The 21,972-nt window shown below is 38.4% G+C and overlaps 1 protein-coding gene across 1 annotated transcript in view; it reads right to left on the reverse strand.

Moving 5' to 3' along the window:
- Positions 1-21,967, reverse strand: part of ncor1 (nuclear receptor corepressor 1) — a 115,321-nt gene extending 93,354 nt beyond the window's left edge. Inside the window, exons 1-5 of the mRNA XM_084113421.1 lie at positions 21,622-21,967; positions 10,596-10,803; positions 2,504-2,595; positions 1,706-1,907; positions 1,344-1,523 (exon numbers count right to left, since the gene is read on the reverse strand). Of these exons, the coding sequence (XP_083969547.1) occupies positions 1,344-1,523; positions 1,706-1,907; positions 2,504-2,595; positions 10,596-10,703 (582 nt within the window). The 5' untranslated portion in view covers positions 10,704-10,803; positions 21,622-21,967. The remainder of the gene's footprint in view (positions 1-1,343; positions 1,524-1,705; positions 1,908-2,503; positions 2,596-10,595; positions 10,804-21,621) is intronic.
- Between the last annotated feature and the right edge of the window lie 5 nt (positions 21,968-21,972).

The raw sequence follows: 21,972 nt of genomic DNA on the forward strand, positions 1-21,972 counted from the left end.
TATATATAAAAAAATGTCTAAAGGTCTCTGTTCCATGGCTCAACTTCTTTAATGCAAGTTATTGCTTAGAAAAGTACTTTTCCAGAATTGAGTCCAATTATCACTATTAACTAGTTGCTTATTAGCATGCATATTAATAGGATATTGGCTGTTTCTTAGTACTTATAAAGCCCATATTAATACCTTATTCTGCATGACTATATTCTACATCCCTTAATCCTGCCAATACCTAAACTTAACAACTACCTTACTACTTATCAGTTTATTGAGGCAGAAGTCGTAGTTAATAGTTAGTTAATAGTGAGAATTGGACCCTAATCTAAAGTGTGACCGAAAAGTAACAACAAACCTCTGTTTTAGCACACAAATTGAAGCATAATTTATGTCTGTAGAACAAATGGTGTGGGACGAGTTACACTGCAAAGTTAAATACCCAAGTATGCACAATAATAATAATAATAATAATAATAGTAGTGATACTTGCCTCAGCAAGCACCACTAATCAGAGGGATGCATGCCAACAACAGACAAAACTTTCTCAAAGATGTGCAGAGGTGTAATATTGGATTCATACACATCCTCAACATATTTCCCCTGTGACTTATCTTCTGAAACTTTTTTGCATAATTAAATTTGCTGCTGAAGTGAAACTTATTTCATCTGAACAAACAAAACAAATTGAAGATCAAGCGGTTGATGAGCAAGAAAAAGAAAAAACAGGTGGAAAAATAAAGAAAACATTTTTTATTTTAGTCAAACTGAGACTTTGACTTCCAGTCTTAATGAGAACATGACTACACAAAGCAAGATAACTGATTTATGGTTTTTCTCTGTGTTATTGTTTTCTTCATCATGCCAGAAAAGAAGGGAAAGTACCTTCAACCAGCATGCTAGTATCTCTACAATCAGACTTGAGGAATGCATATGTACACTTGCTGCTTCTGGGATTATCATGATGCAATCCTTAAGGATTTGGCATCGGCATCAAAAAGCAAGAATAGTAAGCACAGACAAGGCAGTTGTGACAAGCCTCTCTCAGATGAGCAACATTTCCCACAAGGCTTATGGATAAAGACTCAACAAAAAATCCAATCTGCTGCTAGCAGAGAGCACCAGTGTAATTCTCCAGTAACATGAAGCTGAACCCTGGGAGGTACAGGGAGAAAGTCAGCAGTTTTGATTGTGATTTAAACAAACAAACAAACCTTGTCATCACACAACTCGCGCCTGAAATGGTCATAAGCTGTTTATTTACAAAATGAACAATAGCTTAGAGTTGAAAGCAAATAGTTCTTGAGCTGTAGCAGCATTTCAGTCTCTCTCTCATCTGTGAGGCTACACACCTGTTTCTTTTTCAGTTTGAAAATCTGCTGCTCGACCTTGGCAATCTCACGGTCAACACGGTCCATGCTCTGAATCAACTCCTCTTTGGAGAGTTTGGAGGGCGATGTGTCCGCATCCTCACCCACCTGTGGAACTCCACCTGGGGATGAGGTCTCCACCTTCACACTAAACTGGGTTTCCTGTCACAGAAAACAAGAGGGAAAAAAGAATAAGTGCAAGCCTTCAAACAACCATAACAGCCAATCTGGCACAATAGTGCAGCTAGAAATGAAATAAAAACTGAAACCTGTTTGTTTTATGAAATAGGGAAATGTTTAAATCTCACACTGGTATCCTTCTGGTACGCATGTACATTAATTACCTTCTTGACCTCTCCAGTGGTCCTGATGGTGTCCTGTGTGGCGTGTGAAGGGGCCAGTAAGATGCCGGTGGGCTGAGCTCTTGTAAAGTGCGTTTCAGATACGTTCTCGATGCGGGGACGCTTGGCCTCAAGAGTTTCCTGATCCTGCTGAGCTGAGAGGGTATGAAACTGATGCTCATAACCATGTCTGCGCTCCGGCGGCCTGCAGGAGACAAGATAGATGCTTCTAATTAAAATTAATATGCTTCAAAAACCTCAGCACCAAACAACATTACTGAAAACACCACACAACTGTTCAATTTCCATAATATTAGCTAGATCACAATTATTTCTGATGTAAAAACAATTATTTGAGAATCGCAACATTGTGCAATTTATATTCCGAACATATATCAACATCAAAAAGTTTTTCATCAAAAACTAAGAGTTTTTGAATTAGGAGCATTTCAAACAAAGGCTTGAGGGTTTAACAGAAGAAATTAGGACAGTAATAGCCTGCTATTGTATATTCTTATTACTAATGCTCAATTTTATACAAAATGTAAAATATTACACTAATGTCATTCTACCCTGTGCAATATTTATTAAAAGCTAGGAAAGGAAATGATACATTTGTCAATGAGAATAAATGAGTGACATAAATATTCAACTCAATAGTTAAATGCCAATAATGTTATGACAATTAATCAACAGCTGAAATGTGATAATGCTGTCAGCCCTGCATAACATAAAACATTTCAAAGTTGTTTCCAAGCAAAATATTCAGAAGGAAATCATGTGTGGTGGGGGTTGTATCACCTCTCAGTCCCAGGGTGGAATTCAGACAGTAATGAAGGTCTGCGGCGCTGCTGGTCCTGCAGGGGGGAACGGTAGTCGGGAACCGTGAACTCCTAAACAAACACAGACACACACATCAGATAGGAAAAACTGGGCAAAATAGGGCAAAACAAAAACTCACTGATGAGGGCTCAGAGAAGCCTTAAAGACATGTGGGCAGAAAGACAGAGTGAGAGACGATAGTGAGAGAGAACTAAAGGGATAAAGAGACACACCAGAACAATTCACTTAATCTCCAGTTTTTTATGTTCTAGTAAAACATGCCATTATAAAACACGCACTTAAAGGTGCAATAGGTGATTCTCTACAGAATTTTTCTCCTCATATCCTGATAGCAATCACTATGTCGTTAAGCAGTCTAAATGTATTTTTATAAACGTATATCGTCTGAAAAAGGCGTAGAACCAAAAAAATTTCATTTAATTATGTCATCAGCACGTTTTGCGTACGCTGTGCAGACAGAGTGTAAGGCTGGAAGCTTACGCTGCTATTTTGGAACAAAAGGCAGTTGAAGGATGACGTGTATAATTCAAATATTTATCTGACTCCAATATAATTAATCTGACTCCATTAAAGTTGTTATTCTTTAACCTCTTATTCTTTAAAGGTAAAGCTCTTTCTAAGAACTGATAGGAAAACGTAGGATTTAACCTGAACGAAAGTTATAATCACTTTAGCTTTCAACATCATCAGTGATAAAAGGAAAGATTCTCAAAGCCTTTAAAGCAGGCAAAGTAATTTATTAAGTTACATGTTTAAATAATATACAGACAGTAGAACAGAAAATATTCTGTATAGAAAACTTAGTTGTAACAAATAATGCACTGTTGTGCCTTTCTCATAGTATGAGGTTACGCACCGGTGTGCGGGAATGGGTTAAAGTCTGTCTCAGATCAACAGCTACCTTTCCTTCTTATACCCTGAGCAAAGCATTGTTAAACATGAGTGGAATACCAACACCAAAACTGACCGACCGACAGGAAACCAAAAGATCAGGCAAACGTGTGGTGATCAAGAGGGGAAGAAGAACATTAACATATCCTCCTCAATGCATGTTTAACCAATAGTTACCAATAACCATTGTACATTAGGATACTTTACTATCTCTATTAAGTTCACCACCATTCATTTCAGTTTATAAGCTGTCAGATGAGACCAAACATGACAGTTACATATTAGAACACACTAGTAAATAAATAGTATGTAGTTGAAAGCATATGTCCTGTGAATCAAATGGTACAGACGTGTTATTGAGGTGCAAACGACTCTGTCTCTCCCGACAGAACCATCCTGTGCCTGGAGTGTCCCAACAGTCCTCAATCAGCATATTGATGAAATCCCTTGCACCAGATAGGCATTAGCATACTGTGATGATGAAGGCCATTGTGCCACGTTTAATTCACATGGATACCTTTAAAAGATATTTCTGAAGTACTAGTGCAGTAAAGAGTTCTGCCCATATTTCCTCAGCCCTACAATGTGCAGACAGAGCGAGAATGGCAGGCAAACAGTTGTTTACATTCATTATTGTGGTACTGTTACTCACTATACTATAAAGTTTTCTCATCTGTGCATGACACACGATGTAATCTAACAACGTTGTCTCTGATCGTCTCGCTTCTGAGCGTGTTCCTGTGTTTTGGAGGAGGCGTGGCTTTGGGGGGCAATTTGCAGGGTAGGAAGGGGGGGGTTGAATATTTTCAGTGCTAGCAGGCTAAAGTTCACATTTCCCAGATCACTTATTGGACCTTTTACAGATGAGATGATCATAATCACTCTCAATTCATCATTAGGGCTGGTGTCCATTTTAGAACCAATTTCCAAGAACCGTGGATTCGATAAGACATGCAGAATTGCTCAAATTCAAACAATATTCCCAACCCTACCAATAGAAAACCACAGACACCAACAGAGCAGGACTGAGAGCAGCTCAGCAACCGAAGCTGCCATGTGTTAGCCATGTCTTGCAGCTGGTCTGACTAAAATTCAGTTAAAAAGAAGTGTGCAAAATCAGTGCAAAAGACATACTTTAACAACATCAAGTTAAAGAATTATTTCCATCAATGTGGCAATAAGTGTTATAGTGCTCATGCATCACAATTATTCAGTGCAAATCTACAGACAAAACGGACCAGTCATGGGCTCTCTCACTACGACTAGTTGGTCTTATGGAATCCCTGACTGGCTTTGCTCATGTCAAGCGTACACTGATCAGACTCATTTCTTAGCATTTTAGTATTTTTTTTTAAATCTCTCAGTTTCAGAGAGCTTTCAGTAGGATCTTGTCAGAATAAATGAAAAACATTTAATGTTATAAAATGAATACTGATCAGACAGTTTTTTATGGCTAAAAGGTGACAATGCAATCACAGTTGTCTGAATTGGCTGTGGTACAGCAGGATTACTGCAAGATCTTCTGGTATGAGGTCACCTCACTGAAATAGATAGACATCAGATTTCCTCTAGAAACCACTCACACTTTGTGACAATCTGTGCAACTGCAAGAGATGCTTCTAAACTAGGGATATGCGCAACAACTAATTTCATTAGAGTTTTATAATGGCAACAGAAACCTTGCAACTGACTAGTCGACTAGACTAACCCCCGCCCCCGTGCTTGCCTTGCATTATGATTATTGTATATTAAACTTGAGTGTTCACTTAAGCAACGTTAGCCATCGTAGACATATTTATTCAAATCAACTGAGTCAAAAGGAATCGCAGGACCAAGAAGTTCAAACCCAATAGCCTATTATAAAGAGACTTCAAAAAACATTAAAAGTATGAACAATTGTATGTAAAGTATCTGTTTACATGACGGGCGGCAACAAAAAGCCTGACATTTACTGTCAACTATATATTATTTAAGCGCCTTCTTTTCATTAGGATGTTGATATAGAAACTGTTCAAGTGTCAAGTAAGTTCCATTCCTAATGTTTCTCCTTTAATCCGATATAAAATTGCATACCGTATTGTCCCTCATAACCGGTAAGTTAAATAGTTATATGCTAGTTTGACATGACATAGAAGAAAATGTAAAAGTTTTGCGTAGGCTGTCAAAATACTCCCTCACCTTGCTCATCTTCCAAGTGAACATTTCTCTGAACTGCCACGAGTACCACAGAGAGAACCAACGCATGTAAAACCTGAGGTAAAATTAAATGATTTTGTTTTCTGCTGCAGATATACACTTTTCAAAATTATTTATTAATTTAAATGTAACATTAACTTGACGGTAAATTAGCCTTTGTAAAAAAAAATATAAAGCAAAACATTAAAAAATGTTTTTGCAAATGATTAGTATTTCCAAGATGACTAGCAGCAGCAGTATCGTTTAATCGACTAGTCAGCTAGTCTCACACATCCCTATTCTAAACTGCTAACAACCTCAGAACAAACATGGTCATGTCCATGTCTGCAAACAAGAAATGTGTAAATAATTGAGTAATGTGAATAAAAAAGAGAAAAAGCGCCAAAAAGGAGAGAGAACAGCTGGGGTCTGTTTATTTCTGCTTCTTTAGCTCTGAGGAATGTACTACAGTGATACCCAAATTGATTTGTAACGTTGAGGCCCAGCCATTTCTGGCCTCCTTTCATCAGAGACAGAGGGGGATTGTTGGGGAAGAGAGAAACTAAGCTTACAAGCGATTTGCAGTCAAAAATAGGGGTGTAAAGATACATCGCTATATCGAGATATCGAAATATAAAAATATAAAAATATGTATCGTTGTTGGAAAGGATATTTTCTACTGCACAAGAGGCATGATCAACAGGCATAGATCAAATGACTCGGTACACAATTGGATAGTCCTTCAACCAATCAGACCAACGATCCCGGTGACGTACTTTGCAGAGCGACGCGAAAACTCCAGGCAGGAAACGTGTCAACAAACGTGTTGGTTTGTAGCATTGATCATCAGTTTAAAACAGCAGCGACAGCGGCATCAACGGGTTGCTGCGCTTCGGTGGCCGCCATGTTGAATGTAAACAAAAAGCTGCTTGCCGTCGCCAATAGCGCGCCAGGTGGATAAGCCAGTTTGTGATTGGTCCCCGCAGATTTGTAACGGAGGCAGGATAGAAAAATTTACAGGTTTCCAGCCTGAGCCGAATCAAATCAAATCGCTGGCAGATCAGGCTGGGTTTACCCAGTCTAACATTCTGTCAGAACCTCTAGTAAATTACGTTATTTTGTTGTTATCCTGTCGGTTCAGAATCATGGGAGAATCTTGTCTTGTGGTGTCATCTCAAAGAGGCACAAAATCTCTTTCTCTGACCTTTACCTTGACTGTTCCCTGCTGGTGGAACGATCTGCCCAACTCAACTTGAGCTGCTGAGTCCATAGCCATTTTCAAGAAACGGCTGAAGACGCATCTTTTTCGGCAACACTTGATCCATTAATACTAACACTTTCTCTTTTATTCTATTCTATATCTATCTATATCTATATCTATATATATAAAAAAGTACATGTACTGCGCTAGATTAAACTGGGAAGGGCCATAGCAGTTGCATATTGTTGTCCTATTGTTAGTTTAACTGCTTCTATTGTTCTCATTTGTAAGTCGTCATTATAAAAGCGTCTGCTAAATGAATAATTGTAAATGAAACGAGAAAATCGTGATTCTCAATTTTTCCAGATTCGTGCAGCTCTATAAAGTATAATTCACCCAAAAATGTAAATTCTGTCATGTTGTTTCAAACCTATAAGATTTTCATTCAACTTCCAAACACAAATTAAGATATTTAAGAAAGCCTCCATTTAAAGTACATTTCTTTAAAGCTTAAAAGATCCAAAAAATTTCATGAAAGCATCGTAAAAATAATCAATTGAGTAGTCTAATCCAAATCCAAGTCTGCTGAAGAGACACGATGGCTTTATATGATGAACAGATTTACAACGATGCGCATACTGCAGTGAACAAGTAAGTTCAAATGCTTGCGTGACACGCAAAAACAACATGAGAGTAAATGTAGAATTAAAATTCTTGGATGAACTAACCATTTACAGTTTGGAAAGTTTGGCGCGTAGTCTCCTTTACAAAGTGACATTGCCAACTACTTGTCTGGCATGCATAATACAGCGTTATTAGTTGTTTTCACAGATCCGTGTGAACAGGGATCATTTTGATAACGTTGTCATCTGTTCAAAGAAAAAACGTTTCTGTTTTTAGAACATCGTTGTCGTGTAAACATACCCTGACATAATATTATAATAAGATCCCCTTCCTACGTCAGAAGGGAAGCGAAATCTGATAAGCTTATTTTTTGACATGTTTGCAGAGAAAGGCTTAGTTACTGGGTCGTCACTTTTCATGTTTTCTGGGTTGGTAGATGCACCTGGGGCCCAGTTATAGCACTTAAAGGGTTAGTTCACCCAAAAATGAAAATTCTGTCAGTAATTACTCACCCTCATGTTGTTCCAACCCCGTAAGGCTTTCGTTCATCTTCGGAACACAAATTAAGATATTTTTGATGAAATCTGAGAGCTGGATCACTCCTCCATAGGCTTCTATGGGATCCAAACTTGCCGGCCCAGAAAAGTTATTAAAGACATCGAGAAAATAGTCCAAGTGACTACAGTGGCTCAACCACAAGTTTATCAAGCGACGAGAATACTTTTTGCACGCAAAAAACAACAAAAATAACGACTTTATTCAACTATTAATTTTCGTCTGTGTGGGCCTGAATGAATTCACGTAGTGTAACAGCGCAGCGCTTCTATGTTGTACGTCACACGCATCACACACACGACCAGCGTCGGCCAATAGCGAGCCTACGTGGTGACGTACAACCCAGAAGCGCTGCGCTGTTACACTACGTGAATTCATTCAGGCCCACACAGACAAAAATGAATAGTTGAATAAAGTCGTTAAAAGTTATAAAGTCGTTTAATAAAGTTGTTTTTTGCAAACAAAAAGTATTCTCGTCGCTTGATAAACTTATGGGTGAGCCACTGTAGTCACTTGGACTATTTTCACGATGTCTTTACTAACTTTCTGGGTTTGCAAGTTTCGATCCCATAGAAGCCTATGGAGGAGTGATCCAGCTCTCAGACTTCATCTTAATTTGTGTTCCGAAGATGAACGAAAGTCTTATGGGGTTGGAACAACATGAGCGCGAGTAATTACTGACAGAATTTTCATTTTTAGGTGAACTAACCCTTTAAACACGGAAGTAGTCAGATTTTCATGATATGTCACCTTTAATGGGTACTCTATTCAGTACCCGATTAAAAATCAAACTCCACTGCCCACAATCTGCAGACTGGCTCTGACTTTTTGCAATTAGCGTTGACTCTTCCAGATCCGAAGTCGGGGTGTAGTGCATTCGAGCCTTTAGGTTTTACAAGCTAACCACTCGCTTAGCCTTTATTCTACATATAGCCTACATTCAACACAAATGTTTAATTATATTACAATTAATTTTATAATATATTAAGTAATATTTTTGTCTGATCAGACATTACAAACAGCTATTCTGTGGGGTCCAAGACAAACTCAGCTTATCAGGTGGACTGAATTGTCCATGACACCAGCAACACATACTATTTGTGGTAAGACTTCAAAAAGCTATGGGCAGTTACGCAGCCAATCAATAACGTGATATCATCCAGCAGTAGAAACGCCCACTACAACCAATAATACATCCACTCTCTAGCAATAAAACTGCTGTATGTGTGAACACCCCATAACACAGCACTCATTATACAGAGGTGAACAATTAAGTGGGTTAGGTCTGGCTTTTAGGAGGAAGGAGGTAAACAGTGGAAATTTTTGCAGGGCAAGTAAAAATTTAAACCACTGGCCGACCTGACCCAACTGGACCAGTAGAAAAAAAAATTCTTAGCGTTGAGCCCTGCAAGTACATGTCTAACTAACATGGGTTGTTGGTATTAATGTCCTACTGGTATTGACATTTAGGGATAAACAGAGGCTGTATAAACCCCATCAAACCTGTTTCCTGTTTATAAAGTTTACAAAACACCTTGCTCGTTCACCCAAAAATGAAAATTAGCCCATGATTTACTCACCCTGAAGCCATCCTAAGTGTATATGACATTCTTCTTTCAGACGAATACAATCGGAGTTATATAAAAAAAATGTCCTGGCTCTTCCAAGCCTGATAATGGGAGTGAATGGCTGTTTGACTTTAGAAGTCCATTAAAGCGCATCTATTCATGATAAAAGTGCTCGAAACAGCTCTGCAGGGGTTTAATAAAGGCCTCTGAAGTGAAGCAATGCCTTTGTGTAAGAAAAATATATTACTGACTAAAATAACTAGCTTCCGGCAGACAGCCGTACGCATTAATTCACGCCAAAAGAGTAACACTTGAACTTGACGCACAACGTAATGACGGCAATTGACTCGTAATGAGAGCAACCTCTCGCGGTTCAAACAAACAGGACTGGGCAACCGCATTCATCATTACATTGTGCGGCAAGTTCAGGTGTTACTCTTTTGGCGTAAATTGATGCATAAGGCTGTCTGCCGGAAGCTAGTTATTTTAGTTGATAAAGTTTTAAATATGGATATTTTTCTTACACGAACACATCGCTTCACTTCAGAGGCCTTTATTAACCCCCGCAGAGCCGTTTTGAGCACTTTAATCATGAATATATGTGCTTTAATGGACTTCTAAAGTCAAACAGCCATTCACTTCCATTATCAGGCTTGGAAGAGTCAGGACATTTTTTAATATAACTCCGACTGTATTCGTCTGAAAGAAGAATGTCATATACACTTAGGATGGCTTCAGGGTGTGTAAATCATGGGCTAATTTTCATTTTTGGGTGAACTATCCCTTTAAACTAAATACATGTAATTTTAGCTGTTTGCAGCAGTATATCAGGCCTGCTCTGAGAGAAAAGGTGGTGCTATTAGTCTTGTGGTTCAGGATCTGCAATGAACACACAAAACTAACAAGTTAAGTCCAAAGTAGAAGCGACTCAGGGAAAGGAAAGTTACTGTTACAATTCTACTTTAGCACCATTCCTGTTATGTAGTTTGTTGGCAGTGTATCGTGCAGTGTAGGTGAAGGTGTCTGTGGTACTGACCGTTGGGTGGCGTGTGGAGCTGAAGGTGTACTGCACTGAGTGTGGTGGGTAACGGCTCTGCTCGCTGCTGAAGGACCCCTGGCTGGGGGGAAATCCTGAACTGGACATGCTGCGGCTGCCTGGTGGGGTGCCGGAGGCTCAGAAGGGGCCTGGAGCACTGCTACTCAATCAAGGCCTCAACGACGGCATGATCGTGCTGCCAAACCACCTGAGGAAGAGAGAGAGAAGAAGGGAAAAAATATATAAGAACATTTCAAGAGCCAAAAATTCTGAAGGAGTCTTGGGTACAAAGTTTTTCATGGTCTCAGATCACAATGTGCGACCTATTGATGAAACATGCTTTGTTTTACAGGATTGCTAAGCAAATGTTCTGCTTGGTTTTCCAGAAAAAGTGCTGGCTTCTTAAAACCAACAAAAGATATTTCAAATTTAAATCAAGCCCATGAGATTTCTAATGATGTCAATATGTCGACACAAAGCACAAAGAAATTGACTGCAGTATGTGGCATCTGTCTCTTCAAGAATGACTCAATGTACTCCATTAGTCATAACAGAGGCTATGGGGTTTCTATATAAAACTCTTATGTTTACTAAGCCTTTGTCAAAGCCATACACATCCAAAACAGACCAGAGGTAGTCCCACTCCAGCCTGTCAAACGCCTTCTCTGCGTCCAACGAAAGAACCCGCAGCTGGAGTGGGACAACCCGGGATTCGTGAATGACGTGCAGTAGTCTCCGAATGTTATCCGCCGCTAATCTTTTTGGCATAAAGCCAGACTGGTCAGGGTGGGCTAATGAATTCAGATACCGCTGTAGTCGCAAGGCCAGAATTCTGGCATACATTTTTATATCGGTGTTTAGCAAACTAATGGGTCTGTAGTTTGCACAATCCGAATGATCTTTCCCTTTTTTGGGTATCAGCGATATAAGTGCCGTATTCATCAGTGGGTGAAAGGCCACAACCTCTACTGCCGCGTGGATGGCTGTCAGGAAGACAGGGCCGAGTAGATCAAAGAAAGTAAAATGTATACAAAGGAATATCATAGCGTTTGCTTTTATATTATTAGTAACAAAAAGGCAAACACTACTAATACTTTCCTATTTACCGTCAGCATTCAGCAAATGCGTATTTATATCATTTAAACAAATTTTAATTTCACAAACCTTGCAGGCTAAGTCGAATCCAGCAGTCAGCTATTTTGAAGTCCGCATTTGCAGCCTGTATGATCGCGTGTTACTGTGCTTGACAGTCGGTCTGTGTAAACTGAATGCGGACAGGAGAGTTCAGCTTCACTTGAGACACACGATCAACAAACTGAACGCTTGATTTCAAACTATGCTGCGCTATAATTAGTTGCCCGCTATGTCATATTCTTGTCATTTTCAGTATGCTGTATGTAAAATTAGTGTTAGCTTGTCTTTATTTGAATAAATATGATTTCCAGTGCACACAAACTTAAAGGAACACGCCGACTTTTTGGGACTTAAAGGTGCTCTAAGCAATGTTGGGTGACGTCACTTCTTGTTGACGTTCGAAGTATTGTCAAACAAAACGGAGGCTAGCTCGACCCTCCCTCCTCCTCATCCCGTCGCAGAGTTACGGCACGCACGGAGATGAAAAGGGTATGTATGGACTTCTCTAACTCTGGGGGACACGGTGAATAAGCTGTAAGTCCAAAAAAGTCAGCGTGTTCCTTTAAGGTGATGATACACAGGGCAACTTTTTGAGCAGTTTTTGTTGCAGAGCGATGTTGTTTGGGCACTTTCCTATTGAGAATGGGCAACAAATTTCTATCTGGATAATTTAAATCGGTCGTGGGCCCTGTGTCTCACCTGGTTGCCCGTTGACGGCAACATTCAGAAAAATACTGTAAAACGATTACAGAATCTAGAAGTTACAATCTAAAGTAAGTCTGTTTAATTTAGAGATTTAAAAAAAAAAGTTTCAATTTACTTATTTAAATATTAATTCAAATGTATAGGCTTTATATTGGCCTGCTCTTTAGGTTATCGGCATCGGCCATAAAAAAAAAACAGTATCAGTCGACAACCACTATTTTGAAAACTGATTGTTTATTGAAATAATTGTTTTCAATTGTGAAAACAGATAAGTTCATAGGCTTGTTACAGTCTGGATATTCTCGATAGTACACCTCAAAATTGGGAAGATCGCGATTCAGATCGTTATTGTTTGTTATAAGATTTTTTTAAAGAAATTTTAGGAAGATCGCCCACCCCTAGAGACATGTTTGTAAACTTGCAAAAGCTCACAGGTTTATCTCTTGCATGTATAGAAATTAGAGCAAAACTTTGTTAAAATTTCATTTATTTTTACCATATATGGCTATTACTGTCATATGAAAAATATTATATTATTATTATTATTATTATTATTATGTAGTAGTAGTAGTGTAATGTAGACTGAGACACTATATCACAACTAAAAAGAGAGCTGAGTCCCCTTTAAAGTTCAGGTACAAGTCAAATACTTGATTATCAAGTACTTTTTCCTTTTTCAATTTGCACACTGAATATGGGTTGAAGCTCTTAATTTTGAACTCAAAGTTAACGAATCTTACACTGGTTCACTATAGGCTACTGTACTGTATAGGTCTGATTTATGTTGAAGTGCTTGGGACATGGCTTTTAATGGCGAGACTTTTGCTTTTGTAATCAGGCTCTCAAAAAAATCATATAAAATTTGGATTTAGATTTATCGGCCAATATATATCGTTATTGGCTTTTAAAAATAAAGAATTATCTGTGTCAGCCAAAATTTTCATATCAGTGCATCCCTAATAACAATATAACCATCTTCTTTAATTTGGCTTAAAGTATCACGATAGTTTCATATCGTATCGAGACATGGTGAGTGTGTCATTACACCCTTAACTATGAAACTTGCATTAGATGGCTGGCATTCATCTATGTATAATGCATCTGTCCCTATCCCAATAAACACAAATATTAACAATAATAATAATAATAATAATAAATTTCTACAGCTGCTTTACAGGAAAATTTGTCTTATATTTGATGAAGTTTGCATCATTAATTCTGTTACTTTCCTGTTTGTTATTGTAAAGGTGCTTGGAAAAAAAAAATCTATTGTTTAAAGCACTATAAAAATAAAGGTGACTTGACGCCAAAGCACTGGTACACCAGAGGTCATGTATTATTAATACATGTAAAAATGCACAATGCAGCACATAAATGATTTTCTGTTTAAACAGAAAGGTAGAATAATGCAATGATAATAATGTAAGGGTGACATGGACATGTGCACAGTATTTGTGGACTCAGTGCAGTCTCTTACTGTCTTGTGAAAGCACACCTGTTGACCTTAGGCTCAAAGCCCTTGCTATCTGTGGCTGGACAGCATCCATCTCTCCTGACACACGACACGTACAGCAAAATTCAACAACAGATGCTACTGAAGGGTTCAGTGGTTTACTGTAGCAAAGTCCACAATCTTTCCATTATCATAGACAAACTGTAAACCAAGTAATAGTTGGGCTATTCCAGTGACCCCACAAACACTTCTATTCCTCCATTCAAATCAATGCATTATCATCAGAGCATAATATGCTAGACTGTTCCATTATATTAGCAAGAAAGCTTTTTGTATAACCCTGAAATATTCTGTTAATAAATTTTCATATCAGGTCAAAAGGTCAAGGGCATTTATTTGGCTTTCAGATCACAGGTCACACTTCAGTACACACTAATAAGCTCTGTCCCACGTATCAACACGAGAGTCTGTTTGCATACCCAAATCAGACAGCAGGAATCTCCATGACTGGAGCTGGCTGGGTGCTCCTCAGCTCAGAGTGTGTGCGGATTGGATTTTCCATACACACTTCATCAAGCTTATCTGTCAGAGCCTGAACAAAAATACAGCCTAATCAGGAGGAGACCTATTGTTTGATATGTCCACACTTCACTTTTATACCTTTTGTCTCCCTTTCATCAGGTTCAACCTGCCCCTCCATCTTCTTGCATCCATTCATGCCATAAATTCAACCTTTTGTCATCACTTACCCCCAAAATATGTCTCAGCCAGGCTATATCAAAATCAATCCACAAAGAGAAAAATACTAAACAGGTAGCATTCATAAAACATATCAAACATTGACACATCACTTATAAATTAAACCTGACAATGAAAGATTCAGCACAAGAGAGCAGACAGCGAGCATAACACTCCCACATCCTGCAAAAAACAGGATTTGTCAGAAACATCTGCCACACTGATGTCATTTGGCGCCATCAACCCCACAATAGAGAAATATTAATATATAAAGATTCACTAAACCACCACTCTGGATATGATTTGATCCATCAAGGAAATATGCAAAAGTCTAACTGAAAGCTCTACATCCATTTGTGCTGGGGAAGCTTATTGTTAAATCTTAACTTTAACAATGGTCTGAGAACAGTTCTGATGGTCAAGATTACTTTTGGGCAGAGGAGGATCAACCCATATCAAAATGAAATAACAACCTCTCCCAGAGGATGTTTCTCTGTGCTAGCCAATCTTAAAGGGACAGTTCACCCCAAAAAAATACAAATGAAATCATAATTTATTCACCCTCATGTTGTTACTAACCTGACTTTCAGTTGGGTCTATGTTGTTTGGACTCCAAAGATCTTAGAAATATCTTGTGTTCCACATAAGAAAGTCATACAGATTTAGAACGACAGGGATAGGGTGAACTATCCCTTTAAAGTCGCCATTAGGGATGCTCAAAATTAACTAGTTAACCGTTAAGCGACAGTAAGAATTTAGACCGATTAATACTACTACTACTAATAATAATAATCATCAGTTAAACGGTTTAAAAAGTAATGCAAGTAATTTTTCAAGATATTGTAAAACATTACCTGCATAGTTGAAAAAAATGCTACACATATAAAATTGGGTTTTGAGAGGAAAAAAAAGATACGTCGGGTGTATGCCGCATTTTACGCCAGAAACACCAGTGATTTCAAACCGTGGTTTATGAGACCGTATTTGGCTCACAAGGAGAAAATACGCAGCAATGGTGTTAACTTATAAATTTGCACATGGCTTGTCTTAAACCATATGAACATTAAAAACTTGATTTTCACCACAGGGGGGCTTTAAGAATCCATTTCAGTATCGATTAAAATAGAGAAATCGATCATGTCAAACAGTCCACACAAACAGAGGACACGTTTAACTGTTGTAGTTTATCTGTTATGTGCACAAAATAGACGCTGAAGTCAAAATGTGCCATTCGGAGAAGCGCTAATTAAACGTGACTATTTCAGTCAATGATTTCGGGCATTCACAACCATTTTGGCCCGAAACCGAAAATTTTCAGTAGGGGAATTTTTTGTGCATTCCTAATAATAACATGGATGAATTCTTCACAATAAGACCATTAAGATGCATTTAGAAAATAGATTTCCATTTCATGGCAACTTTAACACACTCCCTGGCATCTATGTGCCTCATACAGATCTGGAGTCCCTGATCATCTCTCTACAAACAATGCCTTAAACCTTAAAGCACTGCATCTGAGGGGAGAGAGTCATGGTGTTCAAACTTCAAAGGTAAAATAACTTGATAACTTTGTTTAACATAACAGCCATTAATGCAACGAACATGTGAGTTGTACTGTTCTGGTACAGTGTTGTAAATAAATCAACCACTGATTCCTAACTGCGTCCACCTTCGGAAGGCCAAATAAAGTGCTGCTTTTGCATAGAAACACACAGCGTCTCACAACATGGTGGCAACAACACTACTGATAACTGAAGCCACACCTTCTTTCTTTGCGTATGGATTTGGGCGGCATTATGCAAATATTTCCACCTAGTGACGTAGGTCGATGAGGTAGAATTCGATCGAGGTGTTTTAGCTAGGTCTGGATCAGCCTTCTCTTTTAGATAGAATAAATATTTTTGTGGGAGACATTGAGATATGAACAGCTACATAACACACTAAAGAAAAAGGAAAACATGAAAAAGGAAAACACTCCCTTAAAGTCCAACTGAAATCAAAATTTACTTTGTTAGCGCATATTACTAGTCTTGTGGTGAAAAATTAATCCGTGCAAGTTAATACACAGAAAGAAATTGTTTTCCGTCGTAATCTTTAATCAAAGTCTGAAAAGTTGCTTCCGGTCTGGAATGGCGTTCCTTCTCTGATGATGTAGGTTTGACGGCTTGGGTTGGGAAACGCTTAACCACTCCCCTCAAACCGTTAGTCTGCTATGAGCAGAGATGGAGAGGAGGAGCGCTAGAGTAAAACCCTGCCCTCTGTTCAATATTCCGTTTCACTGGGAAATACGTCACAACACTGGAGAAAAGGACTTTAAATTAAAAACTGAAACTCCTTAAATTATATTAACTTCTACAATATAACTTTTATTAGTTATATTATAATAATTAGCTAAATAATTACAGCTCTGTGGAAATTAATTATCTTCGCGAGAGACGTTCTGTGTAAACGCACAGATAAAGCACTCTGTCAGCAGCTAGGCAATTTCATAGGGATGCTCCGATTGGAGATCAGTATCAGCTGATAATCACATTCTATGACTCGATCGGGAGTCACTAAAATAGGCCGATCTCACGAACCGATTGTCAATTGATGATGTCAGACTTTAGCACCAGAGTCATATCATCATGCTGTCTCAAGAAACAATGCGTTTTTAAGCCTTGTGATTTAAGAACAAGTGGTTTGAAACCGCTCACGCGCAGTAAGCAGCGAAACAGTGCTCATTCAATATGTGTGCGGGTTGTCTGAGGGACGGGCAATGAGCGCACATACATGGAATCCACGCACATAAAGCTGCTGCTCATACAGCGCACGAGTACTTACCTTACTGGTCTTGAACGGTCAAATACACACACTTGTGTCTCAAAATGCCCGTATTTGCGAGTATCTTCATAAACAGTCGTTTATGTCTTATGTTAACAATAGAATAGAATAGACTATCTCCCCAAAATGCAGAAAAGCTCAAATTTATAAAGAGAATAATGCCTTAAATACTTAAGTAGGACGTAGGAAGGAAGGACACAAAAATACTCAGCACTAGCTGAATAATATCCCTGATCATTTTTGTATCAGACTACTAATTTTGTTCATTTTTGCAGTGTTTCTATTTGTTTTTGTCCTCAGTCACATATTGGACAAAGTTTAATTACACGTATGGGTTGTAATTGTGTTCAGTTTGACATTAAAGGAGAACTCCGGTCAATTTTAACAATTTTTTTGTAAATTTGGAGTGCTGTCAGTACAGAGAACAACGACAAAAATCGGTGTTGCCTACACCGTGTTATGCTATTTTTAAAATTTGCACCCTGTTGACTTAAATAGGGCAAGTTTTAAACCTGCTTTTAGCCTCTTAACATCCTTGATGTGTCATTACAAGTGCACAGGTCATGTGAGTGATTCCTTCAGAGTGAACACGGGTGAATCTGACTGCAGTAGATGTGAAAGATATGAATAAAAGTGATGTTAATTCGGCCAGCGCACATACCTGTATTTACATCCTGTTTTCGGTCGAAGTCCACAGTAGTCGATTGTCGACGTGAACTCGACAATCGACTACTCCAAATTTACAAAAAAATTTGCTCAATGTTAAAATTGACCGGAGTTCTCCTTTAAGTCTTGTAGGCTCTTTAATAAGCCAGAGTATCCTAATATGAATGTTGTTTTGCATAAGCCCTGTTTTTAAACGCCTAAAAACTTAAATTAAATTCTTCATTGTAAAATTAATATTTGTTAAGCTTATTTATTTGATTCTCAAATAAAACAATAATCTATACTATAGCATTACTGTAAATAACATATTTGGTATTACGTATCTGGAGAAAAAAAAAACACTGATGTTGTTAATATTAATCCTGTTGTTATAAATACAAAAGATGCAACTGGGATTATTAAGCTACACTAATGTTTTTTTTATTATTTAGGTGGTTTAGAATGTTCCATGCTTTTTTATTTATTTGTTAGAATTATTTGTACATGCTATATTCATTACCTGTTTGTTTACCTTATCAAAGTTTTTTGGGGTTTTTTGCACTTTCAGACCATTTATTGATGTAGAAGTGTGTTTTGTTTTGTATGCAAGAAGGGAGTGAAACTGCAGTATTTAAAAAGTGTTAAATAAATCAGTTTGTTCTGTTCATTACTGTTGTTATAATTGTCAAAAACAGAAATTAAACAATAAATATAGAATCCGTTAATAGTTAATTTATCAGTAATAAATCAGTTCTGTATATCAGTTATCGGGCACATAAACATGCAAATAATTGCTATCAGTTACAAAAAACATATCAATATATCTCTCTAATTTTAATGGCACAATGGGAACAAAACCCCTCCAAAACTTAGTCAACGTGGCAGCTTGCCTCTAAGTATTTTCCGGTGCTTGCTTGCTCACTAGCATTACCGTGTCACGCTTGGCCACAGACACGGCAGCACAACAGTTACATGTCCTGTGTTTCACTCCACTGTCCCTCAGCAAGCACATAAGGCAACAGCAATGATGGGGATGGGGGGGGGGGGGGGGGTTGCAGGCCTGGCACTCTTTACAGGCACATTGTATCTCTCCTGATGGCAAGCCTAATTAAGTTGCAAGTGGAGCCGCAAACAGAGCTGGGTTCTGCTGCAGGGTCGAGAGAGAAAGAGAAAGACAGAGAGAGAGAGAGAGAGAGAGAGAGAGAGAGAGAGAGAGAGAGAGAGAGAGAGAGAGAGAGAGAGAGAGAGAGAAAGCGTGAGAGAGAGAAAGAGGAAGACAGAGAGAGAGAGAGAGAGAGAGAGAGAGAGAGAAAGACAGAGAGAGAGAGAGAGAGAGAGAGAGAGAGAGAAAGACAGAGAGAGAGAGAGAGAGAGAGAGAAAGCGTGAGAGAGAGAGAGAGAGAGAGAGAGAGAGAGAGAGAGAGAGAGAGAAGCGTGAGAGAAAGACAGAGAGAGAGAGAAAGACAGAGAGAGAGAGAGACAGAGACAGAGGGAGAGAGAGAGAGAGAGAGAGAGAGAGAGAAAGCGTGTGAGAGAGATATGCTGGATTCACCAGCATTGTTTAATTGTGGGCTGTAGGTGTGAATGACAACTACTTTTCTTACCTTCTGCAGTTATGAACATGCTCACTGTAACTTCTGCCTTTATGCCAGTGCATGTACTCTGCACCCTAATTAACAGATCTGAATTTTTTTTCCTGAAAACATATTCACATGGTTTCTGGGTGCTAGTCGACATTTTGACATGCTAGAAGTTGACACTCACCAACAACAAAATGTTGCAAGTGACTAAAACACTTCAATCTCATGCTGGAACTGCTGGTACTTCCCCTTCAATATACAAGTCCTATTATGAACCTGTGAGCACAAACTCATTTAGATGTTATGCACATTGAATTTACAGGGGTGCATCCTACACTAAAAGGGGGAAAAGGCACATAAAGGCACATTATATTATACACAAACACACCATATATATATATATATATATATATATATATATATATAGTACTGTGCAAAAGTCTTAGGCATGTTAATACCCAATCTGATCTCACCATCATCGAGTCCGTCTGTGATTACATGAAGAAACAGAAAAAACTGAGACAGACTAAATCCAGAAGAACTGCGGGAACGTCTCCAAGATGCTTGAAGAAACCTTCCTGCAAAGCTACTTGAAAAACTATGCGCAAGTGTACCTGGACAAAAGCCGTTTTAAACGCAAAGGGTCGTTACACCATATATTGATTTGAATCAGTTAATAGAAGTTAAATAATAAATAAATTCAATTTGTGATTTTATTTTTGAAAGCATTCTCACTTTACAGCATTTTAACACAAGTGCCAGTACTTTTCACAGTACTGTAGCTTTGCAGGAAGGTTTCTTCAAGCATCTTGGAGACGTTCCCGCAGTTCTTCTGGATTTAGTCTGTCTCAGTTTTTTCTGTTTCTTCATGTAATCACAGACGGACTCGATGATGGTGAGATCAGATCATCCTGGCTAGACAGATTCCTTGTGCATACACAAATCTCACTGGATTATTACAATTAATGGCAAAAAGAATGTTTGTAAATGTAAACTGATATTTCCTACTGACACACACTACAGCAAAATATATAAATAACTGACTTAAAACCATTTTAACCATTTTAGAGTCTCTTTCTCTCTCAAATAGTTTTTTTTTCTTTTAATCTCAGCATTATAGTCAAATATATACATACATACACTGTATGTACACACACATACATACGTATGTGTAATATGAAATATAAATATCAAAATTACTTCAAAACGCTGAGATAAAGGAAAATCCTGTCTAATAGACTGTTTATTTGTCCCAAGCAAGTCAATGCAATATTTATGAGTACATTTGAATGTCTCTGGTAAACGTGTATGTCATTAAAGTACTTATTATCTTTAAGGTTGAGAACTTCAACAGACTGTTGCAAAGAACTGTCATCAGTTGTGAAGCGTATATAGGTGCACAAGTCCAAACTTTATGTAATTTCCAGGCAGCGAAACTGACATAGCCTACTGAATACAGTGGGTTTCACATTCAGCACTTGTTATTCTCGTTTCAAGCATGATTTTAGACACTACTCTGCCTTTTTACATGCAAGAAAAGGATACAATATTTAATGTTTAAAGCTCATGTGTGTATATTACGGAGCAGACTTTAATGATGATTTTCAGCAATAAACTCCTGGCTGTGGTATGAACTCACACTAATGGCGTTAGCCAGCAAGCTAATATTAGTTAATCCGAGGAACAACATTTAACCGGAAACCACAAGCAAAATCTTAATATCTCGGGTAGACAGAGATGTAAAGCAACCTCATAAGATATCACCTAAATCAATATATAGTGTAAAATGACCCGGGGGAGAGTTTAAGGGAAACATCCGTTAGCTGAATGTTGCACCTTTGCATTCAAAACTGCGTCGCCATCTTGCACATACGCGCTCAGCTCTCACGAGCCTGCGTGTAATTCACCACAAAGCACTCAAAATATTCACATTAAATAATAAACTCACCTCATGTCCTTAAAGACACTCCAATAAGCCCTGAATGGTGAGTCTGTGCGGTTCAAACGTGCGGTAATGTAATTCGTCGGCAGTGAGACTGCGCGAGCACTCTCTCACACACACACACACTTCAAACACAGGCTTGTTATTTGTCCTCACTGAGTCGTGGATATAAATTCGAGTCGTTTTCTTTAAGATTCTGCGCCAGAAGTTAATATACGTCACAAGTATGGCGGGTTCTTCTTGCTGAATGCCCGGTGGTTTGCATTTTGTGCAGCTCTGGTGCACCTGAGGAGATGGAGTGAAAGACTTTTTCCTCAAGCAAACAGGATGAAACGGTGTGACGTTCAAACTCTCCCC

The sequence above is a fragment of the Abramis brama genome, assembly GCF_963993115.1.
Source record: "Abramis brama genome assembly, chromosome: 5".
NCBI classification, from domain to species: Eukaryota; Metazoa; Chordata; class Actinopteri; order Cypriniformes; family Leuciscidae; genus Abramis; species Abramis brama.